The following is a 23,225-nucleotide window of genomic DNA, read 5'->3' on the forward strand; positions in this document are numbered from 1 at the left end:
AAAAAGAAAAACCCCACCTCAAAAAAAAAAAAAAAAAAAAATAATAATAATAATAAATGAAAATTAGCCAGGTGTGGTGGGGCGGGTGCCTGTAGTCCCAGCTGCTTGTGAGGCTGAGGCAGGAGAATCGCGTGACCAGGGAGGCAGGGGTTGCAGTGAGCTGAGATGGCACCGCTGCACTCCAGCTAGGGTGACCGAGGGAGAGACTGTCTCCAGAAAAAAAAAAAAAAAAAAGTAATCAATAATAAATAAAGAAATACTTCAGGCTGGGCACGGTGGCTCACGCCTGTAATCCCAGCACTTTGGGAGGCTGAGGCGGGTGGATCACCTGAGATCAGGAGCTCGAGACCAGCCTCATCAACATAGAGAAACCCCCTCTCTAATAAAAATACAAAATTAGCCGGGCATGGTGGCACATGCCTGTAATCCCAGATACTTGGAAGGCTGACACAGGAGAATCTCTTGAACCCGGGAGGCAGAGGTTGCGGTAAGCCGAGATCACACCATTGCACTCCAACCTGGGCAACAGAGCAAGGCTCCGTCTCATAAAAAAACAAACAAACAAACAAAAAAATCTTCATTGTGTTTCAAGATTGCTTTGAGTATTCTGTGTCTCATGCAATTCTATGTGAATATTATTAGGGTCAGCTTGTCTATATCTGGAAAAAAGGCTTTTGGAATTTTGATAGGCATTTACACTGTATTCCAATCCATGCATACGTGATGTCTTTCTATTTATTTAGATCTTTACTTTCTTTGAACAGTGTTTAACAGTTTCCCTTATACACATCTTGCTCTTCTCTAGTTAAATTTACTACTAAGTATTTTTGTTTTCTTTTTTTATTTTAATGTCAGTCAAATTTAGCAGTTAGGAGTTGTATACCAACTTTAGTGACACTAATGTTAATAAGTTCTGATAACCCACTACTATTAGGTCAGCCTATTTTTTTTAATAACATTTAAAGTATAATTTTCATTCTTTTATTTTTGAGACAGATTCTTGCTCTGTGACCCAGGCTGGAGTGAGGTGGCATGATCTTGGCTCACTGCAACCTCCGCCTCCCAGGTTCAAGCGATTCTCCTGCCTCAGCCTCCCTAGTAGCCGGGACTACAGATGCGCGCCACCATGCTCGGCTAATTTTTGTATTTTTAATAGAGGCGGGGTTTCACTGTGTTGGTCAGGCTGGACTTGAACTCCTGACCTTGGGTGATCCACCTGCCTCGACCTCCCAAGGTACTGGGATTACAGGCATGAGCCACCACGCCCAGCCACAAACTTTCTTTGAGAGACATTATAACAAATATGTTTTAAGTAGGAAAAGAAAACCACAGAGATTCTGCTCTGAAGTTTTTTTGTTTTCCATTTACTTAGCAAATATCCTGAAAAAGCGAAAAACAATACCATCGTTAAATAAGTAACAGACAGTAACTCCTATTAATAATTTAGGACATAAATGAAAGAAATCACTTCTTTCCCAGCGCTGGGAGGCGGAGGTGGACAGATCACTTGAGACCAGGAGTTTGAGACCAGCCAGGCCAACATGGCGAAACTCCATTTCTACTAAAAATACAAAATATTAGCTGGGCATGGTGGTACATTTATGCAATCCCACCTACTCAGGAGGCTGAGGCACAAGAATCACCTGGTTGTAGTGAGCTGAGATCACGCCACGGCAGTCCAGCCTGGGCAACAGACTGAGAGTTTTGTTTCAAAAAAAAAAAAAGAAATCACTGTGAAATAGTGAATTGGAAAACTTTGCTAGCTGAGAATTCAAGCAAGGTTTTGGGGTATAAGTAAACTGGGATAGGTAGAAAGAAAAGCATTCTTCCAAGAGTCAAGGGAAGAGGGGTAGAACACACAAAGACCAGGAGACAGAAAACCACTCATTGAGTTTTATTTAGATCAGTGATGTGACCAGCTTGACCTCTAAGGTTTTATTAAGAGGAGTATTGCTAGTATAGGGGAAAGGTATTAATAACAGCTGACACATTTGAGAGCTTATTCTGTGTCAGTCATTGTGCTAAACATTGTACATATTTTATCTAAATCTTCACAAAGCTGATGTAGATGATTTATTACTATTTTGAAAATGAAGAAAATTACTTTTGAATAAATTAAGCTACTTTCTCAAGGTTAGACTTCTAGTGAAGGGTCAAAGCTTGGATTCAAACCACTTGACTTAGAAGTCTGTGCTCTTAACTATGTGCTGGCTACTAAATTACAGTTAAGTTGTAGAAAGTCTTGAATGCCAACATGATTAGACTTTATTCTTGTTCTCTAATGTATACAGTAATTATCTAAAGACCCTTTACTAGGAAATCTTTCAGCAGATTTCCTAAAGTTAATCTGCTTAAAGTTGCCAGCAAATTTTGGGGTCACTTAACATGTAGACTGTGCTCGGTGAATTAGAAGGCTGAAAAAAAAAATGTAGAGTCAATAATGTTGGAGATTCTAGGATTTCAGTGCCGAAAGCAAAAGAGGGTTTTTCAGAAGACTGGAATAGATGACTTTCCTTTCACATTAGGCAACACTGGACTATGGAATGTATTCTCGAGAAGAAGAACTATTAAGAGAAAGAAAACGCATTGGAACAGTCGGAATTGCTTCTTACGATTATCACCAAGAAAGTGGAACATTTCTGTTTCAAGCTGGTAGTGGAATTTATCACATAAAAGATGGAGGGCCACAAGGATTCACGGTAAGTTGGAGTTGCTAGTGGTTAAATCTGGTTTGGATCCAAAAGGTTATTTGCACCCAAATCAGAAAGGTAATTAATAAACAAACCAGAAACTTCAGTTTACCCACCAACAAAGACATTTAATAGCAGTGAAAACAAGAAACATGGAGATTAGTTTCCAATTTTAAGAGCTAATTTTTTTTTTTTTTTTTTGAGGCAGAGTTTCACTCTTGTTGCCCAGGCTGCAGTGCAATGGTACCATCTCAGCCCACCGCAACCTCTGCCTCCTGGCTTCAAGCGATTCTCCTGCGTCATCCTCCCACGTAGCTGGGATTACAGGCATGCACCACAGCCCCCGGCTAATTTTGTATTTTTAGTAGTGATGGGGTTTCTCCATGTTAGTCAGGCTGGTCTCGAACTCCCAACCTTAGGTTATCTGCGTGTCTCGGCCTCCCAAAGTGCTGGGATTACAGGCGTGAGCCACTACACCCGGCCTTAGGAGCTAATTTTCTTTAACCAGCTCAGGCAACAGAGAGACCCGTGTCTCTACAAAAAAATTTTAAAAACTTAGCTGGGCATGGTGGTGCACACCTTTAATCCCAGCTACTCAGGAGTCTGAGGTGGGAGGATCGCTTGAGCCTAGAGGTCAAGCTGCAGTGAACTGTGATTGTGCCACTGCACTCCAGCCTAGATGACAGACTAAGACCTTATCTCAAAACAAAAGAGTTAATAATCTTTCTAGTTACTTTAAGATACCATTTTTAGGCCAGACACGGTGGCTCACGCCCATAATTCCAGCACTTTGGGAGGCCGATGTGGGCAGATCATTTGAGCCCAGGAGTTCCAGACCAGTGTGGAAAACATGGCAAAACCCCATCTCTACAAAAAAATGCAAAAATTAGCCAGGCAAGATAGCATGCGCCTGTAGTCCCAGCTACTCAGGAAGCTGAGGTAGGAGGATCATTTGAGCCTGGGAGGTAGAGGTTGTAGTGCACCGAGACTGTGCCGCTGCACTTTAGCGTGGATGACAGAGTGAGACCCTGTCTCCAAAAAAAAAAAAAAGATACAAATTTTAAAGTGGTAAAAATACTTGCTGTATAGAAAGATAGAGTAGGCCATGGGTAGTGGCTTACGCCTGTAATCCCAGCACTTTGGGAGGCTGAGGCGGGTGGATCACTTGAGGTCAGGAGTTTGAGAACAGCCTGGCCAACATGGTGAAACCCTGTCTGTACTAAAAATACAAAAATTAGCTAGGCGCACCTGTAGTCCCAGCTACTCAGGAGGCTGAAGCACGAGAATTACTTGAATCCGGGAGTTGGATGGAGGTTGCAGTGAGCCGAGATCATTCCACTGCCCTCCATCCTGGGCGACAGAGTGAGACTACCTAAAAGAAAGAGAGAGAAAAAAAAAAGAAAGGTAAAGGGCATTAGTTCCCACTTCCTGTGTAAGCACCGAGGAAGATTTTGGAAGATCGTTATCACAAGGCAATTTTTTGTTTCCCTTGAAAGCTAATTCATCTTAATAAATTATATATATACACACACAGTTTTTTTTTTCTTTGGAGAGAGTCTTGCTCTGTCACCCAGGCTGGAGTACAGTGGCGAGATCATGGCTCACTGCAGCCTCAAACTCCTGGGCTCTAGCAATCCTCCCACCTCAGCCTCGTTGAGTAGCTGGGACTATAGATATGTGCCACCACACCCAACTAATTAAAAAAAATTCTTTTTAGAGATGAGGGTCCCACTATATTGCCCCAGCTTGTCTTGGACTTTAGGCTCAAGTGATCCTCTTGCCTCAGCCTCTCAAGTGTCTTATGTTTGGTTTTATTCTAGGCAATTCATTATGAGCTTTAGGAACTCTTCTTTTAAGAGAATTGTGATGATCCTGGCTTCTATTACATTTTTATGAGCAAACTATTTTATATTGGTAAAAATAATTTTAAAATATTTAATAAAATATTCAGTGAATAAGTGTTCAATAACAATGTTTAATGAACAGTAAATACTCTTAGGTATTGGGGCAGGTTGGGGCAACAAAATTTATGAAGTACTGTTTTATTGTCTTTATGTCCTCTCCTATTAACTCTTAGCTTTTTCATTCAAAGTAAAAAAATGAGTCCTTTCTGGTAAGTTAAGGCAATGGAAAGTTTATTTTTCTGGGAAGCAATGATCATTGTTGACTTTTTTTTTTTTTCCTGAGACTGAGTCTCTCTGTCACCCAGGCTGGAGTGCAGTGGCACTATCTTGGCTCACTGCAACAGCCACCTCCTGGGTTCAAGCGATTCTCCTGCCTCAGCCTCCCAAGTAGCTGGGACTATAGGTGCCCACCATGGTGCCCAGCTAATTTTTGTATTTTTGGTAGAGATGCAGTTTCACTATGTTGGTCAGGCTGGTCTCGAACTCCTGACATCAGGTGATCCGCCTGCGTTGGCCTCCCAAAATGCTGGGATTACAGGTGTGAGCCACCACACCCGACCTCATTGTTGACATTTTACCTAGAAATATTCTTCTTCATATAGGAAGCGTGCTGGAACATGTATGTGTCAGCCTGATATTTACCTTAAAATGTTGTTTACTTTTCTAGCAACAACCTTTAAGGCCCAATTTAGTGGAAACTAGTTGTCCCAACATACGGATGGATCCAAAATTATGCCCTGCTGATCCAGACTGGATTGCTTTTATACATAGCAATGATATTTGGATATCTAACATCGTAACCAGAGAAGAAAGGAGACTCACTTATGTGCACAATGGTAAGGCATAGTTCTTCAAATTTACTTTTCTGAACAGTATTTTTTGAAGTATAATTTGCTTCTTGCATTTTGACATTAGATCACCAAGCTGGGTGATCTTTGCATTTGAAATTCAAGTCTTTAAAATTTTTTAAAAATAGAGAGAAGTACAGAGAATAACTGGTATGTACCACATGTATAATACTGCTTTCTCTTAATGTTCATTTTCAAACAGTGCAACAAAAGAACCTCTGACATGATTGTTCTTTTAGCCTAATAAGACTGCCAGAATTTTCATAGAACTCTTGTTATTAAAATAAAATTTTAGGCTGGGCGTGGTGGCTCCTAGGACTCTGGGAGGCTGAGGCAGGTAGATTGTTTGAGCCCAGAAGTTCAAGACCAGGATGGGCAACATGGTGACACCCCGTTTGCCAAAAAAATACAAAAAAGTAGCTGAGCATAGTGGCATGTGTAATTCTAACTACCTGGGAGACTGAGGTAGGAGGATCACTTGAGTCCAGGAGGTCGAGGCTGTGGTGAGCCATGATTGCACCATTGCACTCCAGCCTGGGCGACAGAGTGAGACTCTGTCTCAAAAATAATAAAAATAATAATAAATAAATAAGTAAGTTTTGTTTTTGAGAAACAGATAGAAAAACCAATTACACACTCTAAGAAACTACTTGAGGCCAGGCATGGTGGCTCATGCCTGTAGTCCCAGCACTTTGGGAGGCCAAGGCAGGTGGATCACCTGAGGTCAGGAGTTCTAGACAGTCTGGCCAACATGGTGAAACCCTGTCTCTACTAAAAATACAAAAATTAGCCGGGCATGGTGGTGCATGCCTGTAAATCCCAGCTACTAGGGAGGTTGAGACGGTAGAATTACTTGAACCTGGGAGGCGGAGGTGGCAGTGGCTGAGGTGGCACCACTGCACTCCAGCCTGGGCAAGAGAACAAGACTTTGTCTCAAAATAAATAAAATAAAATAAAACTACTTGAGACTGAGACGGGGGGAAGCCTGGGCAACATAGTAAGACCTTGTCTCTACCAAAAAAAAAAAAAAAATTAGCTGGATGTGGTGGCACATGCCTGTAATCCCAGCTATTCAGGAGGCTGAGGCAGGCAGATCACTCAAGCCTAGGAGGTTGAGGCTAAAGTGAGACATGGTTGCACCACTGCACTCCAGCCTGGGTGACAGAGTGAGACCCTGTCTCAAAAAAAATTTATCCTTCAGTTTCGGAGAGCCTACTTAGTTATCGTCATAATAGGAAAAATAGAACTTTGTAGAACTATATATATTGTGGGAATATTTAATTAAGTTTTATTGAAGTGGCTATGATAATACTAAGCACTATTCAAAGCACAGAAAGCTGTGGTTTCCTCTAAAGGTTTCATACAAATGAAAGATGGGAAATAGTGTATTGCTTTTTCTTTGAACACGTGAAACAGTTTAGGATTAAGTACCATAATGAAGATGAAGACTGAAAATTCTTTTGTCTAACTTTTGCTTAATCTTATGTTCACAAAGCTGATTGTCATCTTTCTTAATCATTATCGCCTCATCATCATCAATCATTAGTTAAAATTAATTACAGACCAGGTGTGGTGGCTCACACCTGTAATCCCAGCACTTTGGGAGGCCGAGGCAGGCGATCACGAGGTCAAGAGATCGAGACCATCCTGGCTAACACGGTGAAACCCTGTCTCTACTAAAAATACAGAAAATTAGCCGGGCGTGGTGGCAGGCGCCTGCAGTCCCAGCTACTCGGGAGGCTGAGGCAGGAGAATGGTGTGAACCTGGGAAGCGGAGCTTGCAGTGAGCTGAGATCGTGCCACTGTACTCCAGCCTGGGTGACAGAGCGAGACTCCTTCTCAAAAAAAAAAAAAAAAAAGAAAGTCATTGTTAACAGATATGTTACAGGTAGGAAAACAAAATGATACATACTCTCTCAAGTTTTTTGTTGTTGTTGTTGTTCTTTTTTTTTTTTTGAGACAAAGTCTCACTCTGTCACCCAGGCTGGCGTGCAATGGTGCGATCTCTGCTCACTGCAACCTCCGCCTCTCGGGTTCATTTGATTCCCCTGCCTCAGCCTCCCGAGTAGCTGGGATTACTGGCTAATTTTTTTTTTGTGTTTTTAGTACAGACAGTTTCACCATGTTGGCCAGGGTGGTCTCAATCTTCTGACCCTGTGATGCACCCACCTCAGCCTCCCAGAGTGCTGGGATTACAGGCATGAGCCACTGTGCTCAGCCTGTTTGTTTTTTGTAGCAAAGTCTCGCTCTATTGCCCAGGCTGGAGTGCAGTGGCGTTAGCTCACTGTAACATCCGCCTCCTGGGTTCAAGTGATTCTCATCCCTCAGCCTCATGAGTAGCTGGGATTACAGGTGCATGCCACCACACCTGGTTAATTTTTGTATTTTTAGTAGAGACGGGGTTTCACCATGTTGGCCAGGCTGGTGTTGAACTCCTGACCTCAAGTGATCCGCCCACCTCCGCCTCCCAAAGTGCTGAGAACAGGCGTGAGGCACGGCACCTGGCCAGACATGGGGTTTTATAAGAGCACCAATGTGGGAAAGTGGTCAGGGAAGGCTTTCCAGAAAAGATGACACCTAAACTGATCCTAAATAATGTCTATATATTATCTAGTACACTCCTGACAAAGGGACTACATGAGAAAGGTCTTGATGCAAAAGACATCATGGTGTTTGTGAGGAGGTAGAAGCAGTGTGAAGGTCCTGAAGCATAAGTTCTGAGTCAAGAAGTAGCAAAAGACTGGCAGATAAGGGCCAGGAGAAGGGTAGACCATATCTTCTGTAAATGAACATGGACTTTATCGTGATATGAGGGTCCATGGAAAAGTTTTTAACAGTTGTGTGATCATAATCATCATGTTGTCCATAAGTTGCTCTGGGTACTTTGTGGAAGTTAAATTCAAGAAACATGGGTAGAAACAGGAACACCAAAGCTTGACTGTTGCAGTTATCCAAGTTATATGGCCTAAATCTAGAGCATAGGATAGAGACAAAGGGATGGAGTAGGGAAAACCTTAAGTTAAAAGTACAGATTTTGGTGTTTAATAGGTCCCCCTTTGAAGTCAGGAAATCAGAACAGCTGTTCTACTACCAATGGCAGTAGAAAGATTAGGTTGGTAGTTAATAAATCTGTTCTGGAAATCCAAGCCATTTTTTCATGCTTTTTTTTTTTTCCATTTTTTTGAGACAGGCTCTCCTGTTGGCTCACTGCAGTCTTGACAGGGCTCCAGCAATCCTCCCATCTCAGCACCCCTGAATAGCTGAGACTACAGGTGTGTGCCACCATGCCTGCCTAATTTTTAGCTTTTTTTGTAGAGACAAGGTCTCCCTGTGTTGTCAAGGCTGGTCTTGAACTCCTCGGCTCAAGTGATTCTCTCACCTCAGCCTCCTAAATTGCTGGGATTATAGGCATGAGCCAACAAACCCAGCCCAGTTTTTCATGTTTCAGCAAACACCGGACACTTGCTATGTACCAGTTATTGTACTTGAGGCTGAGACTGCAAAGCTGTCATGTAACTGTCAGAGTTAAGGCATTTTTAGTAATTTTTTTTCTTCTGTAAAATTGTTTTCCACAGGATTTGTGAAGATTGGCAGAATTTAAAATGGAAAGCACTGGAATCCTGCAGGACATTATACTAGTGTTTTTATTCTTTATCATGTTGTATGTAGGTATGCAGTATATTTTCAGGATTAATAGAGTAGTTAAGAATACAGGTCGAGCCTGGTGAAGTGGCTCATGTCTGTAATCCCAGCACTTTGGGAAGCCAAGGTGGGAAGATCACTTGAGCCCAGGAGTTCAAGACCAGTCTGGGCAACGTAGGGGGAGACCCTGTCTCTACAAAATAATAAAAATGACCCAGGCATGGTGTCATGGGCCTGTTTCTCAGCTACTCTGGGAGCCGAGGTGGGAGGATCACTTGAGCCTGGGAAGTCAGGCTCAGTTACACCACTGCTCTCCAGCCTTGGAGTGAGCTGTAATTGCACCACTGCACTCCAGCCTTGGTGGCAGATGAAAGAGAGAGACCCTGTCTCTAAAAAAAAAAAAAAAAAAAAAAAAAAAAAAAGAATGTAGAACTAGTTTGAATTTGAATTTCAAGTCTACCACTTATTAACTGTGCGGCCTTGGTTATTTAACCCATCTCTTTGCTTCCATATCTATAAAAACAGATGTTAATAGCACATCAACATAGGGTTGTTATGAGGCTTTAGTGAGTTAATATATATGAAGTATTTAGGATAGTGCCTGAAACATAGTAAGTGTTGTGTAAGTATGTGCTTAGATAGAAAGTAGGTAGGGAGTTAATGTCATCAGCTTATTCCACTCACAATAGGTTTCTAAGTGAAAGTCCACTTGAGATGGATTTGGTCAATCAGTATGTACATGTGTTTATTCTTTACTTGGTGATAGAGGAATTTAAAAGTAATAAAATCCTAGTTTCTGCTCTCAAATGACTTACTGAGAGGATGAGATGATACTATTTATTCATTTAATAAATAATAATGGAAGTCTATAATAAACAGTAAGAAGATACAAATGAGGGTTACTTATCTTCATAGTATTGGCTGTATCATTAATTCCAAAATTCAAAACACTTTGAAAACTGAGCTTAGTTTTCATTAGGTTGTTACTAAAACTCATTTAGCAGTAACACCTGACCTGAAGTGACCTGAGGATATTTATAAACTTAATATGCTCACCTACATAGTGTGCCTATTCGTAAGTTTGCTGCAGGAATATTAGTGTATTTGATTACAAGGTATTTGGTTACCCTGCTGCAGATACTACATAATGTATTATGGTAGATGTACAATATATGAAAAATCTTGGCCAGGCACGGTGGCTCATGCCTGTAATCCTAGCACTTTGGGAGGCTGAGGCGGGTGGATCACCTAAGGTTGGGAGTTCAAGACCAGCCTGACCAACATGGAGAAACCCCGCTTCTACTAAAAATACAAAATTACCTGGGGTGGTGGCGCATGCCTGTCATCCCAGCTACTCGGGAGGCTTAGGTTGGAGAATCGCTTGAACCCAGGAGGTGGAGGTTGCGGTGAGCCGAGATGGCACCATTGCACTCCAGCATGGGCAACAAGAGTGAAACTCTGTCTAAAAAAGAAGAGGGAGGGAGGGAGGGAAGAGAGAGAGAGAAAGAAAGAAAATGAAAGAAAAGAAAGATCTCCCAGATTCTGAATTCCAAATATTTCTTTTGGATTCAAACTTTTGGATAAAAAAATCATTGGTTTGTACTGTACATGATGTCAGACTATATAGAAAATATAGATAAACAAAAATAATAAAACTTGCCTGTAAAATTAGAATCAGGCCAGGTGCAGTGGCTCATACCTGTAATCCTAGCACTTTGGGAGGCCAAGGTGAGAGGATTACTTGAGCTCAGGGGTTTGAGACCAGCCTGGGAAACATAATGAGACTTCATCTCTACAAAATGTTTTTTAAAAATTAGCTGGGCTTAGTGACACATGCCTGTGTCCCAGCTACTTGGGAGGCTGAGACAGGAGGATTACTTGAACCCAGGAGATGAAGGCTGCAGTGACCTGAGATCTCACCCCTGCACTCTACCCTTGGTGAAAGCAAGACCCTGTCTCAAAAATAAAATAAAAATTAAAGTCCCTATGGTATATGTAATGCCTACTAGACTGGCTAAAGTGAGAAATATTGAGAACACCAAATGCTGGAGAAGAACTTTCATACTTTGATAGTAAGAGTGTAAAATAATAGAAATACTTTGGATAACTGACACTTACCACACTAACCAGCCATATTACTCGTAGGTATTTACTTAGAAGAAACAAAAACACATGTTCTCAAAAATTCCCTTTTTTTTTTTCTTTTTTGAGACATGATCTCAGTCTGTCCCCCAGGCTGGAGTTCAGTGGCGTGATATTGGCTCACTGCATCCTCCTCCTCCCGAACTCAAGCGATTCTCCTACTTCAGCCTCCCGAGTAGCTGGGACCATAGGCACCTGCCATCACACCTGGCTAATTTTTGTATTTTTTATAGAGGCGGGGTTTTGCTGTGTTGCCAAGGCTGGTCTCAAACTCCTGAGCTCAAGCAATCCGCCCTCCTCAGCCTCCCAAAATGTTGGGATTACAGGTGTGAGCCACCACGCCTGGCCCACAAAAATTTTTACACGGTAATAATGTTCATAGCATTTTTATTCATAATAGCCAGAAACTGGAAACAGGCAAGATATCCATTAACAGATAAAAACTATGGTATGCAATGGAATACAACTCAGCAATAAACAGGAATTAACTATTGACACATGTAACAATATTGATGAAACTCAAAAGAATCCAAACACAAGTATATATATACTGTATGATTTCATTTACATGAAATTCTAGAATATGCAAACCTAACCTCTGGTGATAGAAATCAGATCAGTGATTGTTTCTGGGTCGGGGCTGGGCCTTGACTGGGAAGGAGCATGAGAAAACATCCTTGGGTACTGGAAGTGTAAGTGGTGATAGGAGTGTGGTCATACAAGTATATGTATTTTCAAAATAAACTACATTTAAGAATTCGTAAATTATAAAGCAATTTTAAAACCTCGAAATCTTACTACTTGGAGATAACCATATTTCAGCTTATATCAGCACTTTTAAAATGCATTTTATAACATTTTATAAATGAATCACAGTGTAAATGCTATTCAATAAACTGATTTGTTTTATTCAAGTATATTGTAAACATGTCCTCATGACACAAATTTTTTTTTTTTTTTTTGAGACGGAGTCTTGTTCTGTCACCCAGGCTGGAGGGCAGTGGTGTTGTGATCTTGGCTCACTGCAACCTCCACCTCCCGGGTTCAAGCGACTCTTCTGCCTCAGCCTCCCAAGTAGGAGCATGCCCTGCGAAGTTTTGTGTTTTTAGTAAAGACGGGGTTTCACCATATTGGCCAGGCTGATTTCAAGCTCCTGACCTTGTGATCTGTTCCCCTCGGCCTCCCAAAGTGCTGGGATTACAGGCGTGAGCTACCACGCCTGGCCTCAAAATCTTATATAATTATGGCTTTGTGGTTTTCTTTTAAAACAAGAATCCCCTTCAAACTATTTGCTGGAAACCTAAGTGTAAAACAGATGAAAGCTGAGCTGCTCCAACTGAATGAGATGAAAGAAGAATGGTTGAATTATATGACCTATAAGATTCACTCTAGGTCTAAGATATACTTCTCTGTGTAGGAGAGTTGCAAGTGTCCCCTATACTCTGCTCCTTTACATGTAATTTTTTTTCCATGATCCTGCTAATTGGGAAAATAATAACATTTGGAGCATGTACTGTGGTCCAGGCTTTGTTCTGAGTGCTTTATGTGAATTAATTAATTAAATCTTCATATCAGCCTCACAAGGTAGCCTTTTATTCTCATTTACAAATGGGATAATGCAGTGGAATAAGATTGAATGATTTGCCCAAAGTCAGACAGTACGTAAATGATGGACCCCAGATTTGAACTCAGTCCATTTAGCTCCAGAGTTTACCACTGTACTCCAGCTACCTTTCCAAATAAACTGAATCATTTTGCTTTGTACGTATGAAAAGATAGCTTTCCGTGGTAATTTTGCCTTTTATATTTGTCTAGAGCTAGCCAACATGGAAGAAGATGCCAGATCAGCTGGAGTCGCTACCTTTGTTCTCCAAGAAGAATTTGATAGATATTCTGGCTATTGGTGGTGTCCAAAAGCTGAAACAAGTAAGGGGATTCAAATAATATAGTATGGATCATTTAAAGTATTGTAAGATTCAACTGTCAGTTAAGTGCACAGATTCTAAATCTTGGTTAATAGATTCGAAAGTGGATAATAGATTCCAAAGTGGTGATGATTGATTCATGCCAGTAGTTACTTAAAATATATACTTTAGGCCAGGCGCAGTGGCTAACACCTGTAATCCCAGCACTTTGGGAGACTGAGGCAGTCGGATCACCTGAGGTCAGGAGTTCGAGACCAGCCTGGCTAACATGGTGAAACCCCGTTTCTAATAAAAATACAAAAAATTAGCCAGGCGTGGTGGCACGCGCTTGTAATCCCAGCTACGCGAGAGGCTGAAGCAGGAGAATCGCTTGAACCTAGGAGACGGAGGTTGCAGTGAGCCGAGATCGCACTATTGCACTCCATCTTGGGCACTGAGAGCGAAACTCTGTCTCAAAAATCTGTAGATTATGACCAGACACAGTGACTCAATGCCTGTAATCCCAGCACTTTGGGAGGCCGAGGCGGGTGGATCACGAGGTCAGGAGATCAAGACCATCCTGGCTAACACAGTGAAACCCCGTTTCTACTAAAAATTAAAAACAAATTTAGCTGAGTGTGGTGGCGGGTGCCTGTAGTCCCAGCTACAGGGAGGTTGAGACAGGAGAATGACATGAACCTGGGAGGCGGAGCTTGCAGTGAGCCAAGATTGTGCCTCTGCACTCCAGCCTGGGCGACACAGTGAGACTGCGTCTCAAAAAAAAAAAAAAAAAAAAAAATGTAGATTATATTTCATCATAATGAAGTCTAGTAAAAACAATTGTATTGTGGTTTAATGCCTCTGGCCCCTCAATTCTCTTTGCCAGTTTTTCTCCTAGAGGCTGGTCTTGGTAATGCTGGCAGCATTGGTGGCAAAATAAAAAATACCACACCTTGGCCGGGCGCAGTGACTCACACATGTAATCCCAGCACTTTGGGAGGCTGAGGTGGGCGGATCATGAGGTCAGGAGATCGAGACTATCCTGGCCAACATGGTGAAACCTCATCTCTACTAAAATACAAAGAATTAGCTGGGTGTGGTGGTGCACACCTGTAGTCCCAGCTACTCGGGAGGCTGAGGCAGAAGAATCAATTGAACCTGGGAGGTGGAGATTGCAGTGAGCCGAGATCATGCCACTGCGTTCCAGCCTGGCGACAGAGCGAGACTCAGTCTCAAAAACAAAAAAACACACCTTAATGTGTTGCTATAAAAATGTGTGATTGACTAGAGAGTCTATTAAACAGATGACCAAATCAGTGTATGAATGGATAGGATAAAAGGGAACAGATTCCTCCCTTTCTTGGGGCAAATTCACAAATATCTCACTCTAAGAAATAGCTCACTAAAGCTTGGCTTTCAAACTTTTTGACCATGATCCAGTTAGAAGTGTACTTGTATTATGGCCTAATACATATACTGTATAGATAAAACTGAAAACAAATTTCAAGAAGTAATACTTACTCTTTTTTTTTTTTTTGAGACGTAGTCTCTCTCTTGTCGCCCAGGCTGGAGTGCAGTGGCGCAATCTCAGCTCACTGCAAGCTCCGCCTCCCAGTTCAAGCCATTCTCCTGCCTCTCAGCCTCCCAAGTAGCTGGGACTACAGGCGCCCGCCACTGCACCCGGCTAATTTTTTGTATTTTTAGTAGAGACGGGGTTTCACCGAGTTAGCCAAGATGGTCTCAATCTCCTGACCTCATGATCCACCCGCCTCGGCCTCCCAAAGTGCTGGGATTACAGGCGTGAGCCACCGGGCCTGGCCGCAATACTTATTCTTATGTGTAATACTCCCTGATACTTTTATGTTGGGTTTTTTTGTTATTGGGTTTTTTTTTTTTTTTTTTTTTTTTTTTTTTTTTTTTAGGCGAGGTCTCTGTTGCCCAGGCTAGAGTGCAGTGGTGCAGTCTCAGCTCACTGCAAACTCTGCCTCCCGGGCTCAAGCAATCCTCTCACCTCAGCCTCCCAAGTACCTGGGACTACAGGCGCAAGCCACTACACACAGCTAATTTTTATATTTTTTTGTAGAGATGGAGTATTGCCATGTTGCCCAGGGTGTGGTTTGTGTGTCATATTTTTTAAAATACTGATTATGACCCATTAATAGATTTCATGACCTACTCATGGTTTGGAGCTAGCAGTCTGAATGCTTCTCTAAGAGACCCTGAAAAATACTTGTAAGCCATGTCTTGGATTTGGACATTTTATTTTAAGATGTGAAATGTATTGTTGTATTTGTTAGAACATGATTTTGACATGAATAGAGAAACTATTCAAAATAACTGAACTGTATTTAGTATTTATGTTTTAATGGGAAATATTATAAATGTAATTAAATATTTCATTTTCAACAAAGAATGCATTTTATGGTATGTAAGAATGAAGTCCTTCAAAAATGTTTTTCCTTGTTTTGAAAATATGTATACATATCATCTCCAGTTGTTTTGCCTCCAAAAGAAGTGGCTTAACAATAACTCACCTTGCTGCTACAAAGACTAGTGATATTTTCCTACAAAAAAGGTAGCGTATTTTATACATAAGTTATTCTTCACTATAAGAAATCTGATACTAGAAGGAACGGTTGGTTATGACTACTTTCTGGAATAATTATTCTAAATTTTCAATATCTAAATTTCTTTTAAGCTCCCAGTGGTGGTAAAATTCTTAGAATTCTATATGAAGAAAATGATGAATCTGAGGTGGAAATTATTCATGTTACATCCCCTATGCTGGAAACAAGGAGGGCAGATTCATTCCGTTATCCTAAAACAGGTACTGTACTCCATTGGCATTTATATTCACTTATTTCCTCTTTCCAAATAAGATTCTGTAGTCATCCAAAGGTGTAGTCAATGACATTGGTCATTTCTGGCCTTATTTATGATGGGTTGTTCACTGAGTATCACAAAAATAGATTTTGAATTAAAGGGTGATCGTTTTTTATTCTTTTCAAAGGTAGGGATGTCCACACAATTGATTTCCTCAAGGAATGAATTAGAGGGTATCTTTGTGCCAGGCGTGGTAGCTCATGTCTATAATCCCAGCACTTTGGGAGGCTGAGGCAGGTGGATCATTTGAGGTCAGGAGTTTGAGACCAGCCTGAACAACATGGTGAAACCCCATCTTTACTAAAAATGCAGAATTAGCCAGGTTTTTTGGTGCATGCCTGTAATCCCAGCCAATTGGGAGGCTGACGCAGAATAATTGCTTGAACCCAGGAGGCAGAGGTTATAGTGAGCCGAGATCACGCCATTGCATTCCAGCCTGGGCAACAAGAGTCTGTCTCAAAAAAAAAGAAAAAGGAGACGGTGTCTTTGCTAGCAAATACAGATTTTTAAGTGATACTGTTCATAATAAGTGATTTTTTTTTTCCATTTTGCTTCTTACAGCATTTCAATTGTGAAAATAATACATATTTTCACTTTATTTCATTTGGACTCTTTTCAGCCTGGTTTTTTTTTTTTTTTTATTCTTTTAAAATTTTATTTCAATAGTTTTGGGGAACAGGTGGTTTTGGTTACATGGATAAATTCTTTAGTGGTGATTTCTGAGATTTTGGTGCACCCATCACCCGAGCAGTGTACACTGTACCCAATGTGTAGTCTTTTATTCCATACCCGCCTCCCACCCTTCCTCTGGAGTCCCCAGAGTCCATTATATCATTCTTATGCCTTTGTGTCGTCATAGCTTAGCTCCCACTTATCATTGAGAACAATGATATTTGGTTTTTCCATTCTTGAGTTACTTCACTTAGAATAATGGTCTCCAGCTCCATCCAGGTTGCTGTGAATGCCATTATTTTGTTCCTTTTTGTGGTTGAGTAGTATTCCATGTTGTATATATACTACATTTTTTTAATCCACTTGTTGGTTGATGGGCAAGCCCCTTATTTTTATTTTACTTTTTTAAGACAGTGTTTTGCTCTGTCATCCAGGCTGGAGTGCAGTGGCGTGATCTTGGCTCACTGAAGCCTCTGCCTCCAGGGTTCAAATGATTATCCTCCCTCAGCCTCCTGAGTAGCTGGGATTACAGGTGCCTACCACCAAGCCCGGATGATTTTTGTATTTTTAGTAGAGATGGTGTTTCACCACTCCTGACCTGAAGGGATCACCTCGGCCTCCCAAAGTGCTGGCATTACAGGTATGAGCCGCTGCACCTGGCCGAACCCCTTATTTTTTGATATTCAAAATGTATGAATTTGAGATGGGGCTCTGAGATTCTTGTGCAGTAAAGCTCTGACCATCTACATTATTCTTTTTCATTTTTTTCTTGAGACAGTCTCTCTCTGTTGCCAAGGCTGGAATGCAGTGGTGTGATCTTGGCTCACTATACCTCCACCTCCTGAGCTCAGGCCATTTTCCCACCTTAGCCTCCTAAGTAGCTCGACCAGCCTGGTGCAGTGTGTACCACTGCACTTGGCTAATTTTTGTTTTTTGTTTTTTTGCTTTTTTGTTTTTGTTTGTATTTTTTTTTTTTTGCTCTGTCATCCAGGCTGGAGTGCAATGGCGTGATCTCAGCTCACTATAACCCCCGCTTCCCAGGTTCAAGCGATTCTCCTGCCTCAGCCTCCCGAGTAGCTGCAATTACAGGTGCCTGCCACCATGCCTGGCTAATTTTTGTATTTTTAGTAGAGACAGGGTTTCACCATGTTGGCCAGGCTGGTCTCGAACTTCTGATCTTGTGATCCACCTGCCTCAGCCTCCCAAAGTGTTGGGATTACAGGTGTGAGTCACCACACCCAGCTGTTCTTTTCGTGTTGTTTGTTTTTTTGAGACAGAGTCTCGCTCTGTTGCCCAGGCTGGAGTGCAGTGGCGCGATCTCAGCTCACTGCAACCTCCGCCTCCCAAGTTCAAGCAATTGTCCTGCCTCAGCCCCCTGAGTAGCTAGGATTACAGGTGCATGCCACCACACCTGGCGAATTTTTGTATTTTTGGTAGAGATGGAGTTTCACCATGTTGGTCAGGCTGGTCTCAAACTGACCTCAGGTGATCCACCTGCCTCGACCTCCCAGAGTGCTGGGATTACAGGCGTGAGCCACTGCGCCCTGCCTAATTTTTGTATAGTTTGTAGAGATGGAGTTTTACCATGTGAGCCAGGCTTGTCTTGAATTCCTGAGCTCAAGTGATCCGCCTGCCTTGGCCTCTTCAAAGTGCTGGGATTACAGGCGTGAGATACTGTGCCTGGCATATACTTTACTCTTGACTTAACTAAAGTATAAAGAGAATTGATCTGGCAAAATTAATTTGAGTCATTTTGGATAAGCATTACTATTCATTTATGTCTCTTTCTTTTTTTTTTTTTGAGACAGAGTCTCGCTCTTGTTACCCAGGCTAGAGGGCAGTGGTACAATGGCAGCTCACTGCAACCTCTGCCTCCCAGGTTCAAGTGATTCTCCTGCCTCAGCCTCCCAAGTAGATGGGATTACAGATGCACACCACCATGCCTGGCTAATTTTTGTATTTTTAGTAGAGATGGAGTTTCACCATGTTGGCCAAGGTGGTCTCAAACTCCTGACCTCAGGTGATCCACCTGCCTCAACCTGCCAAAGTACTGGGATTACAGGCGTGAGCCACCATGCCCAACCTATACATTATTCTTGACTTAACTAAAGTGTAAAGAGGATTGATCTGGCAAAATTAATTTGAGCAATTTTGGATAAACATTACTATTCATTTATGTCTCTTTCTAAAGGTACAGCAAATCCTAAAGTCACTTTTAAGATGTCAGAAATAATGATTGATACCGAAGGAAGGGTAAGTATAAAATGCTGAGTTGACCTTCTGTGTCATTTGACTAATCTATTCAGCCCAGTAGGGTTCTTTGATACACTTTTTTATTTTTGGACTTGTTGAACTTGCTGAGATATCTGTGGATCATGATTTTAGACTGACCTAATTTTTTACTTACAAATCATCCTGCTGGTTCATAAGATGGGAATATGGGGATATGCATATTAACCACTCCTTTCCAATAGTTTTTCTGTTTGCCTTTATTCTCCAGATTAATGTTAAAAGAAAAAAAAGGGTAGTTATTTACTGGTTACCTTTTGTGGTGGGTAGATGTCTGTGGTGCATTAAACATCCCACAGTGGCCGGGCACAGTGGCTCAAGCCTGTAATCCCAGCACTTTGGGAGGCCAAGACAGGTGGATCACGAGGTCAGGAGATCGAGACCATCCTGGCTAACACGGTGAAACCCCGTCTCTACTAAAAAATACAAAAAAAAAACTAGCCGGGCGAGTTGGCGGGCGCCTGTAGTCCCAGCTACTCGGGAGGCTGAGGCAGGAGAATGGCGTAAACCTGGGAGGCGGAGCTTGCAGTGAGCCGAGATCCGGCCACTGCACTCCAGCCTGGGCAACAGAGCGAGACTCTGTCTCCAAAAAAAAAAAAATCCCACAGTTGACTTGTACTACAGCTTTCCATTTCAGCAGCCAAATGCTTATAAGCTGCATGCACACAAGACTAGCTAAAAAACAGTCTTCTCTTCTAGACTTTTTTGGGGTTTTTTTGAGTTTAAGAGTGGAGGTTTAACAGGCGAAAGAAAGAGAAAAGAGGATAGCTTTCTCTCCTGCAGAGAGAGAGGCTCCCGAGTCAGTCTTCTTCTTCTAGACTTTTTTAAAAACAGCTTTACTGAGATATATAACTCACATGTAATACGATTTATTTAAAGTTTAAAATTCAGTGGCTGTTGGTGTATTCACAGAGTTTTGCAACCATCACCACAGGCAGTTTTAGAACATTGTTATTACCTCAAAAAGATACCCTATACTTCTGAGCCATCATCCTCCAACCTCCTCATATCCCCCAGCACTAGGCAACTTTTTTTTTTTTTGAAATGGAGTTTCGCACTGTCACCCGGGCTGGAATGCAATGGTGCAATTCTCGGCTCCCTTCAACCTCTGCCTTCTAGGTTCACGTGATTCTCCTGCTTCAGCCTCCCGGGTAGTTGGAATTACAGGCACACACCACCACACTCAGCTAATTTTATGTATTTTTAGTAGAGATGGGGTTTCACTATGTTGACCAGATTGGTCTCAAACTCCTGACCTCATGATCCGCCCACCTTGGCCTTCCAAAGTGCTGGGATTACAGGCATGAGCCACCGCGCCCAGCCTAGACAACCATTAATCTACTTTCTATCTCTATAAATTTGCCTATTCTGGACATTTCATATAAGTGGAATCATACAATATGTATTTTGGTCTCCTTGACTTAGATTGTTTTCAAGGTCCATCCATGTTGTACTATGTATCAATACTTCATTTATTTTTAATTGATGAATAATACCTTTATATGGATATACCATGTTGTATTTATCAGGTGATGAACATTTCGATTGTTTCCGTTTTATGGCTATTAAGAATAATGCTGCCATGAGTATGTATGTAGCAGTTTTTGTGTGGGCTTACTCTCTGGAGTATATACCTACGAGTAGAATTGTTGAGTCATTTGATGACTTTTTTTTTAACCTTTTGTGGAACTAAAGTGTTTTTCCAAAGTGGCTGCACTATTTTATTTTATTTTATTTTTTGAAGAAAGTCTCCAGCCTGCCTAATATGGTAAAACCCCTCTCTACTAAAAATACAAAAAAAGAGAAAGGTCTCACTTTGTCACCCGACCTGGAGTACAGTGACACAGTCCCACTCAGCCCAGCCTCAACCTGTCAGGCTCAAGTGATCCTCCTGCCTCTGTCTTCTAAGTAGCTGGGACTACAGGCACACACTACCATGCCCAGCTAGTTTTATTTTTTGTAGCGACAGGATTTCCCTGTGTTGCCCAGGCTGGTCTTGAACTCCTGGGCCCACGTGATCCTCTCACTTCAGCCTCCTGAAGTGCTAGGATTACAGGTGTGAGTCACCACACTCAGCATGCACTATTTTATATTCCAACCTCCTCATATCCCTCAGCACTAGGCAACCTTTTTTTTTTTTTTTTGAGACGGAGTTTCGCACTGTTACCCGGGCTGCAGTGCAATGGTGTGATTCTCGGCTCACTTCACCCTCTGCCTTCTGGGTTCACGTGATTCTCCTGCTTCAGCCTGTGTGAGATTTCCAGTTTCTCCACATTATCACCAACACTTCTTGTTGTCCATTATATTTATTATAGCCATTCGATTGTGGGTTTTTTTTTTTTGAGATGGAGTCTCACTCTGTCACCCAGGCTGGAGTGCAGTGGTACGATCTCTGCTCACTGCAAGCTCCACCTCCCGAGTTCATGCCATTCTCCTGCGTCAGCCTCCCAAGCAGCTGGGACTACAGGCGCCCACCACCACATCCAGCTAATTTTTTTATATTTTTAGTAGAGATGGGGTTTCACGTTATTAGCCAAGATGGTCTTGATCTCTTGACATCGTGATTCGCCTGCCTCGGCCTCCCAAAGTGCTGGGATTACAGGCGTGAGCCACCGCGCCTGGCCACTATTGTGTTTTAAGTGGTATCTCATTGTGGTTTTGATTCATATTTCTCTGATGGCTAACGATGTTGGGAATCATTTTCTGTGTTTATTAACCATGTATATATTTTCTGTGGAAGACTGTCTATTCAGATCCTTTGCAGTTTTTAAAAATTATTTATTTTTTACTGTGTGTTTGCTAGACTTTTAAAGGAAAAAAGTTTGCTTATCCGGGGCTATTTCTTTAATATATTACACAAATGGGCCGAGCACGGTGGCTTATGCCTGTAATCCCAACTATTTGGGAGACAGGCAGATCACTCAGGTCAGGAGTTCGAGACCAGCCTGGCCAACATGAGAAAACCCTGTCTCTACTAAACATACAAAAACTAGCTGGGCGCAGTGGCACATGCTTGTAATCCCAGCTACTCGAGAGGCTGAGGCAGGAGAATCACTTAAACCCGGGAGAGAGAGGTTGCAGTGAGTTGAGATGGTGTCACTGCACTATATAGCCTGGGCAACAGAGTGAGACTCTATCTCAAAAAAACAAAAAAACCCCACCATATATACATAATTACAAATATATATATTATACAAATATATTTTAGGCTGGGCACACTGGCTCATGCCTGTAATCCTAGCATTTTGGGAGGCCAAGGCAGGAGGATCACTTGAACCCAGGAGTTTGAGACTAGCCTGGGCAACATAGGGAGACTCCATCTCTACAAAAAATTTAAAATTTATATTTTATTTAATTTCATTACAAACACACACCTTACCTGTAGTCTCAGCTACTCAGGAGGCTGAGGCAGGAGGATCACTTGAGCCTGGGAAATTGCGAAGGCAGTAAGCTGTGATCAGGCCACTACATTCCAGCCTGGACAACAAAATTTGACCTTGTCTCAAATATATATATATGTACACACACACATATATATAAATAAAATATGATTACTGTGTGTGTATATATATATATATTTCTAGGTGAAATATAGGGAATTAGGGACTATTATTTTTCTGGATACTCGAGTTTAAGGTGATTAAAACTTGATTTTACCAGTTATTATCAAGTGTTCTGTTAGTATCAACTCAAAGAAATAGACTTTTAGGATGTGTTAAAAGTGCTTAGAACTTTTTTAGGCACAAAAAGTAAGTACCAGTATAGGTAACCCAGAATTTACTCCTGGTTTTGTTATATCCTTTGTGCCTTTTTAATACCTGACTCTGGAAAATTTCCTGCTTTTAGATAATTGTTAAAGTAGACTAGCAAGCTAATTATTTATCTAAATCTTCTATAACTAGATTCTTTTTTTTTTTTTTCTTTTTTAATAGATTATGGATGTCATAGATAAGGAACTAATTCAACCTTTTGAGATTCTGTTTGAAGGAGTTGAATATATTGCCAGAGCTGGATGGACTCCCGAGGGAAAATAGTGCGTATGTTAAATTGTTACTTCTTTATAACTAATTTAGGATCCAGAGCTTTGGAATATTTGTGCTGTTAGGTTTGCCTTGTTGTTGGAGCTGCCTTCACATGTAAATTTGCAGTACAGTTATTACTGCACAAGGCATTTTTCTTGAATTAAGTGGATTTGTGCATTTGTAACCCTATAAGCATAGGTGCACTGCAGTTTAATTCTGTCTGTATACT

General features: G+C 41.6%; 1 protein-coding gene across 13 annotated transcripts in view; it reads left to right on the plus strand.

The window, feature by feature from the left end:
• Positions 1–23,225, plus strand: part of DPP8 (dipeptidyl peptidase 8) — a 78,389-nt gene that overhangs the window by 14,229 nt on the left and 40,935 nt on the right. For all 13 annotated transcript variants that reach the window (XR_001881320.1, XR_001881319.1, XM_017851186.1 and 10 more), the window contains 6 exons: positions 2,526–2,699; positions 5,262–5,430; positions 13,042–13,152; positions 15,829–15,957; positions 18,877–18,938; positions 22,907–23,007. Coding sequence is in view for 11 of the 13 variants with exons in the window: in XM_017851186.1 (XP_017706675.1) it covers positions 2,526–2,699; positions 5,262–5,430; positions 13,042–13,152; positions 15,829–15,957; positions 18,877–18,938; positions 22,907–23,007 (746 nt within the window). In the remaining 2 variants the exon portion in view is untranslated. The remainder of the gene's footprint in view (positions 1–2,525; positions 2,700–5,261; positions 5,431–13,041; positions 13,153–15,828; positions 15,958–18,876; positions 18,939–22,906; positions 23,008–23,225) is intronic.

This window comes from Rhinopithecus bieti, unplaced genomic scaffold (assembly GCF_001698545.2).
Source record: "Rhinopithecus bieti isolate Rb0 unplaced genomic scaffold, ASM169854v2 scaffold_31548, whole genome shotgun sequence".
Taxonomy (NCBI): Eukaryota; Metazoa; Chordata; class Mammalia; order Primates; family Cercopithecidae; genus Rhinopithecus; species Rhinopithecus bieti.